Genomic DNA, 14,469 nt, shown 5'->3' with positions numbered 1-14,469 from the left:
ATCCTCTGGATAGGGAATAACTTCACACAACTTGTCCACCTTTTATTTTAAGGAGCCGTTTAACATCTACAGCATTGCACATGTCCTCCTTTTAGTCACAACATGCAGCCACTCCTGAGTAAAGTGTTGGGTGGCATTTTGAAAATGTACCAGGTGTTTAGTGTCAGAAAATATATGAGGGTGTAACATGAATTTAGGCTATGTTAGAAGTGGGACACTAAGGGTACTTTCACACTAGCGGCAGGACGGATCCAACAGGCTGTTCACCCTGTCGGACGTGTCCTGCCGCTATTTTGCCGTGCCGCCGCTCCGTCCCCATTGACTATAGTCAATGGGGACAGTCCGGCGGCATGGTGATATAGCAGCAGGACGGATCCGACAGGGTGAACAGCTATCGGATCCGTCCTGCCGCTAGTGTGAAAGTAGCCCAAAGAGGCACAAATTTCAGATACTGGATTTTAAAAAAAAGCGTCCGGAAGCGGAACTTCTTAAGGTGCGCATGCGCAGTGGCCCGGGAGGTCCGCTGTGGAACGCATGTAGAGCCTCTAAATGCGTTCCACAGCGGACCTCCCTGGGCCACTGCGCATGCGCACCTTAAGTAGTTCCGCTTCCGGACACTCGATTTGGAACGCACGCCACAACATGCGGTAAGATACTCACCGCGATCTAATTAAGCCTAATATCTAGGGTATTTAAGGGGACAGTCCTGGACACCTGTCCTGGACTGCATCTATCCAGTGGGTTTATCTTAAAAAACGATTGTGCCTGACGGTTATTTAGCCGTTACCTTATTAGATTATACACCCCCTGATGAATCTGACAGTATCCACTGTCAGAGGAAATGCGTCAGGAATTTAAAAAGAAAAAAACGACATCTGGCTGCTGATATTTGGAGGACTCTTTTATAGGGTGAGATAAATAGGGATAGCCACTGATAAGTGGGGTCGCTCCTTCTGGGGTGATTCTCCCGCAATTAGGCGGGAGACCTCTCAACTTTCAGGCAGGGCTACACTAGCTGCGTAGGGATACTCCTCCTGTCTCAATGTCCCAGGACCCAGAGTGCAAGGTACTAAAACAACCATTGACGTTACCCTCCAGCACACCAAGCCATCTCTGGGGACCGCACAGAGCCATCCATACGCCTGGATACCCGGAAAGAAGGACCGCCTATTTCTTATGCAACAAACCGTGAGTGACAAACATAAGAAGTAATCCAACTGTATCCTCATCCAATATATAGTACCTCGCATACATATCTGTATATACAGTTTATTACAGCCTGATGTATCATACGCAGTCCATTAATATTGCATATGTGGGACCTATTTTTAATTGAATATTATAAAAGCTAAGTTTTAGTAGGATAATTAATCTGTGAAACATGGTAGTGTACCTGTTCCTCAAATAATGGCTATCTTTTTACAAAAAAAAGTTAATAGTTATGATTAGGGGATAATGACATTCAAGAGAAGCTTATCTTTTCATAAGGCCCTATGCACACGACCGTATCCATTTTGTGGTTCTCAAATCACTGTTCCGCAAAACAAGGATCCCGGCCATGTGCATGTGTCACCTTTCTTTATAACCTTGTAGAAATGTCCTATTCTTGTCCACAAAACTGACAAGAATAAGACATGCTCTATCTTTTTAGAAGGCCAACGGAACGAACAAACGGATGCCAACCGTTCATGGTGTGCTGTCCGTATCTTTTGAGACAAATGGGTCCACATCCGATCTGCAAAAATTGCGGATAAGATGCAGACCGAAAATATGGTCATATGCATGGAGCCTTAACCACAGCAGAATCCTAATGGATAGATGGATGCCATATAATACTAAATTTGTGTGTGGCTGCCCTTAAAGGGGCTGTCTGACAGACAGACGGGGTCATTTATCAAACTGGTGTAAAGTAGAACTGGCTTTGTTGCCCATAGCAACCAATCTGATTCAACCTTTCATTTTGGACAGCTCCTGTGGAAAAAGAAAAGAGGTTGCTATGGGCAACTAAGCCAGTTCTACTTTACACCAGTTTGATAAATGACCCCCAGAATATATTTTTTAGATAATAGGAAGAATGGTGTACAAAATAAAAGAAGCATTACTCACATTACTGAACCCTTGTAGATGCTGTTCTGTCGCTTAACAGGTTCTCACTGGTGTCCACTTCCTGGCCCAGGCTCAACACACAGGGAATAGCAGTCAATCACAGTTCACAGCATGACCTGCCTAACCCAGTTGGCTGAGTGAGATTCTCCTGCATACTCCTACGTGTCAAGGCGGGACCAGGCAGTTGAGACCGGCACGGACCCAGTAAGTGTTGGAATAGAGGTAAGGTGGGTAATGCTCTTTATTTTTTACACCATTCTGTCCCTTATCTAATCATATTATTGCACCTGGCAACTGATTTCACAGTAATATCTCGTATATATGTATTTGAAGAGAGGACAGAAAAGCTTTTTTTTTGTTGGGGAGGGTTAAAAGTACCTAGGAAGTGATAGGAAGGGGAAGAAGAAGGGCTCCTTAGGCTACTTTCACACTTGCGGCAGGACGGATCCGGCAGGCTGTTCACCCTGTCGGATCCGTCCTTCCGCTGTTTCGCCGTGCCGCCGGACCGCCGCTCTGTCCCCATTGACTATAATTGGGACGGGGCGGCGCTCTGGCACAGAACGGCAGTTAGCCTCCGGCGCAGTACGGCAGTTCGCGGTCAGAGGCCGCCGGACTAAAAAGTCGGATATGCAGGACTTTTAGTCCGGCGCCCATTATAGTCAATGGGGACGGAGCGGCGGTCCGGCAGCACGGCGAAACAGCGGAAGGACGAATCCGACAGGGTGAACAGCCTGCCGGATCCGTCCTGCCGCAAGTGTGAAAGTACCCTTAACCTTCATTGTTAAGTAACGGTGTCATCTGGGAAGTAATAAAATAATAATTTGTAAGTATTGTAGAATTCAATGTGACATTAGCAAATCTCTCACATTCTGAAGGCACTTCATACATGGGCCTTGGTGACCTAGTCTTATAACTGTTAGTCTATCGCTACAAACAAGTTCTGTGTATTAGTCAAATATTTAGAATACTTTACAGATAATTCCTTTTTGTATGGAACACTTTTAAGCTGAGTGATGATACCCAAAAAAAGTACTCTGCTAAAATAGTGTGATGATATGTATGGTAAAGTAGTGGAGGGAGTGTATATCTCACCACGGTTCCTCAGCTGGGTGAGGTAGCTAAAATCCAGAAAGATACATTTGCTTCAGCAGAGCATAATCTACTGGAGCTCTTTGTTTAAGTTTGTAAGGGCTGGATGTCTTTGGACTGGAAGAAAGGATTGACTCAGGGATTTCCCAGTCCACACCTTTTCATCAAAGGTTTTTCCGCTAGCCCGATATGATCTCAGGTGAGGCCTGCTGGGATCATCACTGGTGAATAATGCAGGCCTCAGGATCTCAGTGTGGGGGAGATGGAAGCCTGAGAGGCTTTGTGTGGTCACAGCCAGGAGGGCTGTTAGACCAAAAGAGGGGAATGAAGCATGGAGAGCTGAACTGTGTGGTCAGACCCTGGAGACTGGCTGACTGTGAGGCTGAGTGAAGCCTGATCCCCCCTGGTGTGAACAAGACTCGATAGGTGAGACAGGAATCACCTGTGTGTTAGATAGAGTCCAGACAGGCATTTATTTTTGCTTGATGTTATGTTATGCTGTGGTTATAACTTCACCTCACCAAGTGACGCTATAATTTACCGTAGATGTTAATCTGTTATGCTGAAGTGATCAAATAAAGCACAGTTTGAACTTCGAAACCCGATGTCTCTGAAAATCTGTCATTGCTGACCCCACTGCGAGTACAGATCCCTAATTATAGTAAAAGGTATTGAGGTTGAGCAAGTAAAAAATATTCCTTGCCGTTGCAAAACAGCAACTGAAGAGACTAGCAACATAAAACATGTCTACACAATTTATTGTGTTAATGAGCCTCTGTCAGCATAATCAACCCTGTAAAACCAAGAATATTGCCAGGTAGGTTGTAGCATTGTGAGAATATGAGGATTTTTATCTTTATGCAAATCAGGCAATTGGAACACCAAGGGACAGGCTACAGCAATTCTGGGTGGACTGAAGTCACCGTCAATCAAAAGGCAGGGGGGAATGAAATGAGCACTAGGGGCATAGCTGTAGCAGTGCTCAAAGTGCTACTGCCTCACCCTTGGTGCTCTAACTGCCTGATTTGCATAAAGATAAAAATCCTCATATCTCCACAGCGCTGCAACCTACAAAGATAAATAAGGTACCACTTTAATCAGCATGATCAACCCTACCAGGCTTAATAGGGTTGATCATGCTGACAGAGGCTCTTTAAATATCCAACTGGCAAACACAATTTAAAGCGACGCACCCATCTTATTTGGCCCTCACACGCGATGCCCATGTGAAAGAGGCCTAACAGTCTGCTTCCTGGTTTTCCAGTATTTTTTACAACAAGAATAGGGTGATCTGCAGCAGTATTTTTGCTGTAAAAAAGCAAACTCTCACACATCTGTTTTTATGGCTACATTGGAGGTATACTTTGAGAGTACCATATTCTCTTTTTTTTATCAGATAGTTTTTATTAACAATTTTTCAATATACAGAAATAGAAAAAGACCCCATCAGAGGATAAAGTAGTAGGTACATACGATCCCATTGGACATTCATAGTGTTATCGAGACATTTTCATAAATCACGTTCAACTTTCGATGAGAGTACCATATTCTCCGAACAATACCTTGCAGGATTACAGGCTGAACTGGATGGAAAGATGTCTTTTTTCAGCCTTTTAAACTATGTTACTTTGTGGAATACAGGTATACAGTGGCAAACGTTGCTCATTGACTACCATTTAAGAATGTATGCTAAGGAATGCTAGTAGAGTATCCTTTGCCATGCAGCACATATCAGCCTAGCGTATGCCAAAAGGACACTCATTTGACATACATCAGGTGCATGGGGAACTCTCGGCATGCTTAACGTGTACGTCAGGAGCTTCTCAAACATGCTAAATGTGAAAAATTATTAAATGCACCACACCGCATGCCATGGTATAAATCTATTTTCAAAATCTCTTTGTCCGTTCATTGTGGAAAAACATCCTCAATATCTGAACTGCAGTACTAATCTGAAAATGTTATTTAAAGGGGTTTTCCCATGAAAAATATTCAAAAATGTATAAATTCAGCACCTGGATCTGAAATGTTTTTTGTAACTGCATGTAATTAATTAAACATATATTGTAGCCACTGAGTTATTCAATAAAATGTATCTGTATAGCGCCACTTGCTGTTTGCTCTTTTGCTTATTTGTCTGTCCATCTTGCTGGGGTGGTCGCACATGCTCAGCTCCATCCTTTAACTGCCACCAGCTGTAGCAATGAATGGGAAGATCTCTGGATCAAACTTTGTAAGAAAGTGGTTATCATTTACTATATGATGTCTGAATTTAATTTTTTACATTAATCAAGGGATCACCCCTTTACGAGGATAAAAGACTTTGCTATATTAGTACACATAAAACTAACAGGCTATTTACATGAGCCTACTCTGGACATCTCAATGTCCATATTACTGGCATGTATCACAGCCTGACAGAGTTTAACTGACCCAAACTCACAAAATCATACTGTAGCTGTAAGAAAATTCTTGCATGTCTTATCTGGGAAAGGAAGGAGAAAAACAAAGGATCTAGCAGCCTCCACAGGAAGTGGATTGATAGCAGATGCTGATGAAATTGCACCAGACAATATCGAATGACAGCTGCTGGGTGAAGAGAAGTTGCAGAGCCTCCTGTTTCTAACCCAAATGGAAGTAAAGTTGAATATATCTTAGAAAGGTAGATTTGCATCTATAAACAGCACATTAACATTACAGTCCCATGCATCCCTACTGCACCATCAACATTAACTCAAAGATCCAGTACTAAGCTAAGAGCCAAACAGGCATGGTATTGGGGAAGAGGGGGGCTTCCTTCTAGCAATCACCCACAGACCCCTTATTAATGTTGAAATAGTTCTATGATTTTACAAGAGAGCTAAAATACGAGGTGTACTTTAAAGATGAATTATTAACCCGGAGTTTTCTTCTTCGATGACCTATAATTACCATCTAACAAAATAGTTCATCTTGAGACCTTTTTCTGCCTGTACTTTGCAATGACCCAAAAGGGCCACAATATTCCTATTCAGTAACAAAGAGGCCATTCACCAAATCGCATTCCATTTCCTGAAGAAAATGCGGACATGATTATTTTTTATCATGTGAAATGTAGGTAACTGAAGATCTGGTCTGGTCAGGCTGAACAAAACACATGGCCCTAGGCAGAGTTATAATATGGTGCTCCTGACCTCTGTGGCACCTCACTGTGTAGCATCATCATGCTGCCCCCACTATGCAAGATGCCATGATCATTTACTTCAGTACAAGAAGTAAGGCATGAAGTATGAACAACACCACATAGACTGCAATGTATAGTCATATATATAGATATAGAGAGAGAGAGAGAGAGAGAGAGAATTTACCAGAACACTGCCATCAGGCTTTGATTGTCTTGCCAGTGTAACTCCCATCCACTCTTCATCTCTGTCCTCTTTACATGTCTTTCCACAGTAAATCCCTCGAGTGTTTCCTGAAAGGAGAAGGCGAGAGAGATGAATCCACTCTCTAGAAGGTACAGCATGGTCCCTAAAACCAAATAATCTTCAAAGACGACATCTGTGTTAAGGATTTGCTTTTAGGAGTAACTTCAAGTGTCCTCCCCTCATGTTAAGACCTCCTAGTGCTTGGCTGGGAATTTAGCACCATGGATATGGACATTTTTTGCCATTCACAGCATTCGCGACAAATTCTACTTTTATTCATTAGGCAAATTAAGTTGGAAGTGCCATGAGGCCGGTTCTATTCCCCTCAAGTGCTCCGGGTCTCAATTTCAGTTCAAGCCTATCGCCTCCCCAAATTGACAGTGGTTGTATTTCCAATGTCATTGTAGCCTTCACTGAAATCCTGCATATGTGCAGCTTGTTTTCTGCCTAGTGCACGCATGAATGTTGCATATGCAAGATTTCAATAAAAATGATGGTGACACTGGGCCCTACCAAGTGCTGGGAGGCGTCTGGTGTGAGACTGGGCCCAACCAAGTGCTGGGAGGCGTCTGGTGTGAGACTGGGCCCAACCAAGTGCTGGGAGGCGTCTGGTGTGAGACTGGGCCCAACCAAGTGCTGGGAGGCGTCTGGTGTGAGACTGGGCCCAACCAAGTGCTTGGAGGCGTCTGGTGTGAGACTGGGCCCTACCAAGTGCTGGGAGGTGTCTGGTGTGAGGCTGGGCCCAACCAAGTGCTGGGAGGCGTCTGGTGTGAGACTGGGCCCAACCAAGTGCTGGGAGGCGTCTGGTGTGAGGCTGGGCCCAACCAAGTGCTGGGAGGCGTCTGGTGTGAGACTGGGCCAAACCAAGTGCTGGGAGGCGTCTGGTGTGAGACTGGGCCCAACCAAGTGCTGGGAGGCGTCTGGTGTGAGACTGGGCCCTATCAAGTGCTGGGAGGCGTCTGGTGTGAGACTGGGCCCAACCAAGTACTGGGAGGCGTCTGGTGTGAGACTGGGCCCAACCAAGTGCTGGGAGGCGTCTGGTGTGAGACTGGGCCCTACCAAGTGCTGGGAGGCGTGTGGTGTGAGGCTGGCCCTAGTGCTGGGAGGCGTCTGGTGAGACTGGGCACAACCAAGTGCTGGGATGCGTCTGGTGTGAGACTGGGCCAACCAAGTGCTGGGAGGCGTTGGTGTGAGACTGGGCCCAACCAAGTTCTGGGAGGCGTCTGGTGTGAGGCTGGGCCGAACCAAGTGCTGGGAGGCGTTTGGTGTGAGACTGGGCCCAACCAAGTGCTGGGAGGAGTCTGGTGTGAGGCTGGGCCCAACCAAGTGCTGGGAGGTGTCTGGTGTGAGGCTGGGCCCAACCAAGTGTGGGAGGCATCTGGTGTGAGACTGGGCCCTACCAAGTGCTGGGAGCCGTCTGGTAGGAATAAATCATCTGACAGACTCCCTTTAAAAACCTTGACATTTACAAATGGAACCATGTGCCATTCAAAGCACAGGCTGTGTTCACGGGTTCTGATTTTGCAGTATCCATGATGAATATGATAGTTTAGATTAAATTCAATGAGATCTCTTCATGTGTGGAGAATAGTTGCAAATCTTTTCCATAGATCTGAATGAGGAATGTGTTTGTTCGCTGCATTACTGCTAACATATATTATAGAAAGAACAAACAAATATCAATGTATCCAAATAAAATACTTTACATGGTGCCCTTACGTTTGTGTATATGACTGTACATGTCTATTTCCGAAATACCAATTTACTGTATACTTCCATCTATCCATCCATTTAACATGATTGTCCCATTTGAAAACCCCTTTTAATGTGTCATGTTAGGACAGATGAACATCATAGCTGAAGGTCCCCTGCAGGGCTAGTCAAGTGATTCTTGGGGTGGCTTTCGATCTAAGGAGAAGGTTCCAGATGGGACAACCCCTTTATATTCAGAATCCATTCAAAAGAAAATGTAAAATCTACAATCACTCCGACAACATGAAAATAAGTTGTTTCATGTAACTCACCTCTTCCCAGATTCAGCTCTGTACACGTCTTGTCTGGATTGCTGTGAACTCTACATTTAAAAACTGCACCAGGAGCTTTTAACAATGAACTAAATTTAGAATCTGCTTTTGGGGCTCCAACAAGTATCCTAAAAAGGAAAGCAAAAAAATAAATAAAAATTTTTGGTTAAAAGAAATATAAACATCTAATTTCTTTCATTACTTAAAGGGGTTTTCCGAGATTCTGATATCAATGACTTATCATCAGGATAGGTCATCAATATCAGATCGGTGGGGATCCAACACCCGAGAACTTCGCCGATCAGCTGTTTGAGGAGGCCAAGGCTATTCGGTGAGCACCGCAGCCTCCTTGCAGCTTAGCGAGTGCAGCACCGTACATTGTATAGTGGTGGTGGTTGGTATTACAGCTCAGACCCATTTACTGGAATGTGACTGAGGAGCACCTAGTCCACGTGACTGATGAATGAAACATCACTGGCCCAAGAAGAGGCCATAGCACTCACTGGAGCCCTGAGTTCTCTTCAAAGACCTGAGGGTGCCAGGAGTTGGACCGATCTGATATTGATGACCTATCCTAAAAAGAGGTTATCAATATCAAGATCTCTGACAACCCCTTTAATTGTTGCATTTGTGAAACATCAACATGAAGTCTTGTCTGAAGCATAGAAGTGACTAGATGGGGGCCTGTGCACTGAAATAAAGCTTTGATCTCTTCACAGCCTCATATTGGGGGTGTCTTGGACTCTGCTGAATATTTGACTGTGGTGAGTCTGGTGGAGTCAGTCCCAAACAGGTCTGTCGTTCCTTGGTCTGGAGCACATGTTCTACTTGATAGGGCACATTTGTACAGATACTACATTGCTGGTCATTTTATATGGCCCTATGGAGATGATGCATAACTCTCCAGTAGTATTAGCCTTTACGGAAGAGAAACATGCATGTGTATGAACATAATTATACATGACGTGCAATAAAACCGCTCTGCTCTCTGTACTGGATACCTCTCCCGTCAGATAGGACACTAGTTTTTATTTTCTAATAGTAATATGCATCCACAGAGGGAATATAAAAGTCTTGTTGTGCGGGCACAGTTCAGGGGGAATTCACTGAACCCATGCCAGTGTGTTGTAGGCCGCATGCACACGGCCGTTGGGAGGCCGTAGCCCTATTGCGGCCTGCACGGATGCAGACATATTCACTTGAAATTGCGGTCCCGAATGCAAGCAACAGCCGCACAATGGCCATGTGCATGAGGCCTTAATATGAGGGAACCATAGAGCTAATACATAAGAGGATTTAAAGGAAACCTGTCACCGGGAATTTGGGTATAGAGCTGAGGACATGGGTTGCTAGATGGCCGCTGGCACATCCGCAATACCCAGTCCCCATAGCTCTGTGTGCTTTTATTTTGTAAAAAAAAAACGATTTGATACATATGCAAATTAACCTGAGATGAGTCCTGTCCCTGATGTGCTGGCATCAGCCTCAGGGAACGAACTGCGCATGCGCTAGCTCGTGCATCGCTAGATTATGGCGCTCTAGCTTTCTCTCGTCGGGGAGCAAGGAGGAGATTCTGAGGATGTGGGCTGGTGCTGGGCTCCTTCACGCTGGACTTATCTCAGGGACAGGACTCATCTAAGGTTAATTTGAATATGTATCAAATCGTATTTTTTACACAATATAAGCACACAGAGCTATGGGGACTGGGTATTGCGGATGTGCTAGCGGCCATCTAGCAACCCATGTCCTCAGCTCTATACACAAAATCCAGGTGACAGGTTCCCTTTAATGTGAAGCCAAACGATGTTGTATACTAATGAACTGCAATAACAATATGATTATATAGTTTAGTTTAAAGGGGTTTTCCAGGGAGAAAATGATCCCCAACTAGTGGCCTCAGTGGTTAGCATTGTAAGGTAGCAGCAAATTGGATGAGATTTTAAGAAATCTCAACCACTTGTTGCGGAGAAAACCTGCAGCATAAACTGACTTGTGCTACAGGTTTTCAATCCGCAGCGTCAATTTATTCTACACATTTACCCGTGGCTTTTAACACTGGCACACAATCCGGGCAGTAAAGCCAACAGAAAAAACTGCCCATCCCTGGCGTTTTTTACAGCAGAGGTCTTCAACCTCATCTGCACCTGGCGTGCCATGTGTGGACATCCCCTAAACTGTTTAGGCAGAAGTCGTACATACAGTTTTTGGTGCAGATATAGAGGTATTAGCACAAAAAGAAGGCAAACCATAAAGGAAAGACTAATAATTCTGCATCTTGCACATAAAACTGCATTAAACTCTTCATGTTGGAACTAACAATTTATCAGCTAGTCTACATAACTGGAGATTATAGAAAAGTATAGCACATTTAATTGTTACTAGAGGCCAAATAAAGGCAGCCCACAATGAAAGGCTACTAAAAACCTGGAACTATTACTTTTTATCAGCAGAACCCAACAAGTGATTCTCTCTACTGTTCTACATGCTGGACTGTCAGAATCGGAATTATCACATGCCAGATTTACAGTACCTTTATTTAAAAGGATTCTCCAAGGCTTTAGAACTGATGACCTATCCTCTGATCGGTGGGGGTCTGACACAGGGGATCCCTGCTGATCAGATGTTTCAGAAGACACTGGTGCTCCTGTGAGCGTCGCCGCCTTCTCCGTGCTCACCAAGCACAGTGCCATACATTTTATAGCGGATGAACGTGATGTCACTGGGCTAGGGAAAACTGTGAGAAGGCATTGGCACTACTGTGATTACCGCTACCTTCTCAAACATCTGATCAGCCCCACCAATCAGATACTGATGACCTATCCAGAGGGTAAGTCATCTGTTCTAAAGTCTCGGAAAACCCTTTTTATGGTTCTTTATAATTAATTTTCCTGCAATGAGGTGGTGTTAATCTGGTTATGAAATAATTCTCAGCTGAATGTTCCTTTGGTTGACAGCAATTTCTCCTGACTTTCAAAGGAACGAAGGAAATAAACAGCGGGCAGTGGCTTACTTCTTGTGGGAACAAAGGATCCGGCATGTTGGGGACAGTCGGGATGCTACTTTGTATATTTTATGCACTTATGTAGCACTACTATATTCCGCAGCACTTTACAGATGTCTTTAGCATCACACTGTTCACAATGGGCATGCGGAGAACATACAAACTCCATGCAGAAGTTGTCCTTGGTCGGATTCGAACCTTTAGTTTAATAGTATTACATAGCTTATGGAGTCTGATGATATTAAAAGCGTCTGCAGACCATTTACATCGAATTACTCCTTTATGGACTTGTGGTTCAACTCATACTGGATATTAAATGCTGAAAACTCGAGTACTGCAGAAGATCATTGTAAAAGATTAGAAGAATACCAGTTTGTTACCAGATTATATCTCGCCAAAGATAAATTAGGTTAGATATTCTTAACCATTTCTGCCTTGGAACAAACCATTCGATACAATTCCCACGTCAAATCTCTAAATCCTAAGTGTTCTGCAATGTTATACCTGTCCCGCTAGAAAGTGACTTCAAAGAAATCCAGAAATTCTAAAGAAAGAAAGAAATTCTAAAGACTTAAGGGAAATTTGGAGATGTTCCTCCAAACCCTGGACCCTGTTATTCTACTGTCACACTTGCGTTGGGAGTGGATCCGTCTGGTGTCTCCACAGACGGATCCGCTCCTATAATGCAGACGATGGGATCCGTTCAGAACGGATCCGTCTCCATTATATTTCAGAAAAAATTCTAAATGTAAAAGTTAGTCAGAGGATATGTCCAGACTTTACATTGAAAGTCAATGGGGGACGGATCCGTTTGAAATTGAGCCATATTGTGTCAACTTTAACCACCTCCGGACCGCCTAACGCGCCGATGCGTCCGGAAGGTGGTTGCTTTTCTCCTCCTGGACGCATATACGCGTCATCTCGCGAGACGCGAGATTTCCTGTGAACGCGCGCACACAGGCGCGCGCGCTCACAGGAACGGAAGGTAAGCGAGTGGATCTCCAGCATGCCAGCGGCGATCGTTCGCTGGCAGGCTGGAGATCCGAATTTTTTAACCCCTAACAGGTATATTAGACGCTGTTTTCATAACAGCGTCTAATATACCTCCTACCTGGTCCTCTGGTGGTCCCTTTTGTTAGGATCGACCACCAGAGGACTCAGGTAGGTCAGTACAGTCGCACCAAACACTACACTACACTACACCCCCCCCCCCCCCCCGTCACTTATTAACCCCTTATAAACCCCTGATCACCCATGATCACCCCATATAAACTCCCTGATCACCCCCCTGTCATTGATCACCGCCCTGTCATTGATCACCCCCCTGTCATTGATCACCCCCCTGTCAGGCTCCGTTCAGACGTCCGTATGATTTTTACGGATCCACGGATACATGGATCGGATCCGCAAAACGCATACGGACGTCTAAATGGAGCCTTACAGGGGGGTGATCAATGACAGGCGGGTGATCACCCATATACACTCCCTGATCACCCCCTGTCATTGATCACCCCCCTGTCATTGATCACCCCCCTGTAAGGCTCCATTCAGACGTCCGCATGATTTTTACGGATCCATGGATACATGGATCGGATCCGCAAAAACACATGCGGACGTCTGAATGGAGCCTTACAGGGGGGTGATCACCCATATACACTCCCTGATCACCCCCCTGTCATTGATCACCCCTCTGTAAGGCTCCATTCAGACGTCCGCATGTTTTTTGTGGATCCGATCCATGTATCCATGGATCCCTAAAAAATCATGCGGATGTCTGAATGGAGCCTTACAGGGGGGGTGATCAGTGACAGGGGGGTGATCACCCCCTGTCATTGATAACCCCCCTGTAAGGCTCCATTCAGACGTCCGCATGTTTTTTGTGGATCCGATCCATGTATCCATGGATCCGTAAAAAATCATGCGGATGTCTGAATGGAACCTTACAGGGGGGGTGATCAGTGACAGGGGGGTGATCACCCTGATCACCCCCTGTCATTGATAACCCCCCTGTAAGGCTCCATTCAGACGTCCGCATGTTTTTTGTGGATCCGATCCATGTATCCATGGATCCGTAAAAAATCATGCGGATGTCTGAATGGAGCCTTACAGGGGGTGTGATCAGTGACAGGGGGGTGATCACCCTGATCACCCCCTGTCATTGATAACCCCCCTGTAAGGCTCCATTCAGACGTCCGCATGTTTTTTGTGGATCCGATCCATGTATCCATGGATCCGTAAAAAATCATGCGGATGTCTGAATGGAGCCTTACAGGGGGTGTGATCAGTGACAGGGGGGTGATCACCCTGATCACCCCCTGTCATTGATAACCCCCCTGTAAGGCTCCATTCAGACGTCCGCATGTTTTTTGTGGATCCGATCCATGTATCCATGGATCCGTAAAAAATCATGCGGATGTCTGAATGGAGCCTTACAGGGGGTGTGATCAGTGACAGGGGGGTGATCACCCTGATCACCCCCTGTCATTGATAACCCCCCTGTAAGGCTCCATTCAGACGTCCGCATGTTTTTTGTGGATCCGATCCATGTATCCATGGATCCGTAAAAAATCATGCGGATGTCTGAATGGAGCCTTACAGGGGGGGTGATCAGTGACAGGGGGGTGATCACCCTGATCACCCCCTGTCATTGATAACCCCCCTGTAAGGCTCCATTCAGACGTCCGCATGTGTTTTGCGGATCCGATCCATGGATCCGTAAAAATTATACGGACGTCTGAATGGAGCCTTACCAGGGGGGTGATCAATGACAGGGGGGTGATCCGGGAGTCTATATGGGTGATCACCCCCCTGTCATTGATCACCCCCCCTGTCATTGATCACC

General features: G+C 45.3%; 1 protein-coding gene across 2 annotated transcripts in view; it reads right to left on the bottom strand.

The window, feature by feature from the left end:
• The window catches only part of ITGA9 (integrin subunit alpha 9), a 459,851-nt gene that overhangs the window by 411,703 nt on the left and 33,679 nt on the right, over nucleotides 1-14,469 (bottom strand). For both annotated transcript variants that reach the window (XM_044293305.1, XM_044293304.1), the window contains exons 2-3: nucleotides 8,627-8,754; nucleotides 6,543-6,649 (exon numbers count right to left, since the gene is read on the bottom strand). In XM_044293305.1, the coding sequence (XP_044149240.1) occupies nucleotides 6,543-6,649; nucleotides 8,627-8,754 (235 nt within the window). The remainder of the gene's footprint in view (nucleotides 1-6,542; nucleotides 6,650-8,626; nucleotides 8,755-14,469) is intronic.

This window comes from Bufo gargarizans, chromosome 5 (genome assembly GCF_014858855.1).
Source record: "Bufo gargarizans isolate SCDJY-AF-19 chromosome 5, ASM1485885v1, whole genome shotgun sequence".
Classification (NCBI taxonomy): Eukaryota; Metazoa; Chordata; class Amphibia; order Anura; family Bufonidae; genus Bufo; species Bufo gargarizans.
This window is presented reverse-complemented; position numbering and strand designations above follow the sequence as displayed.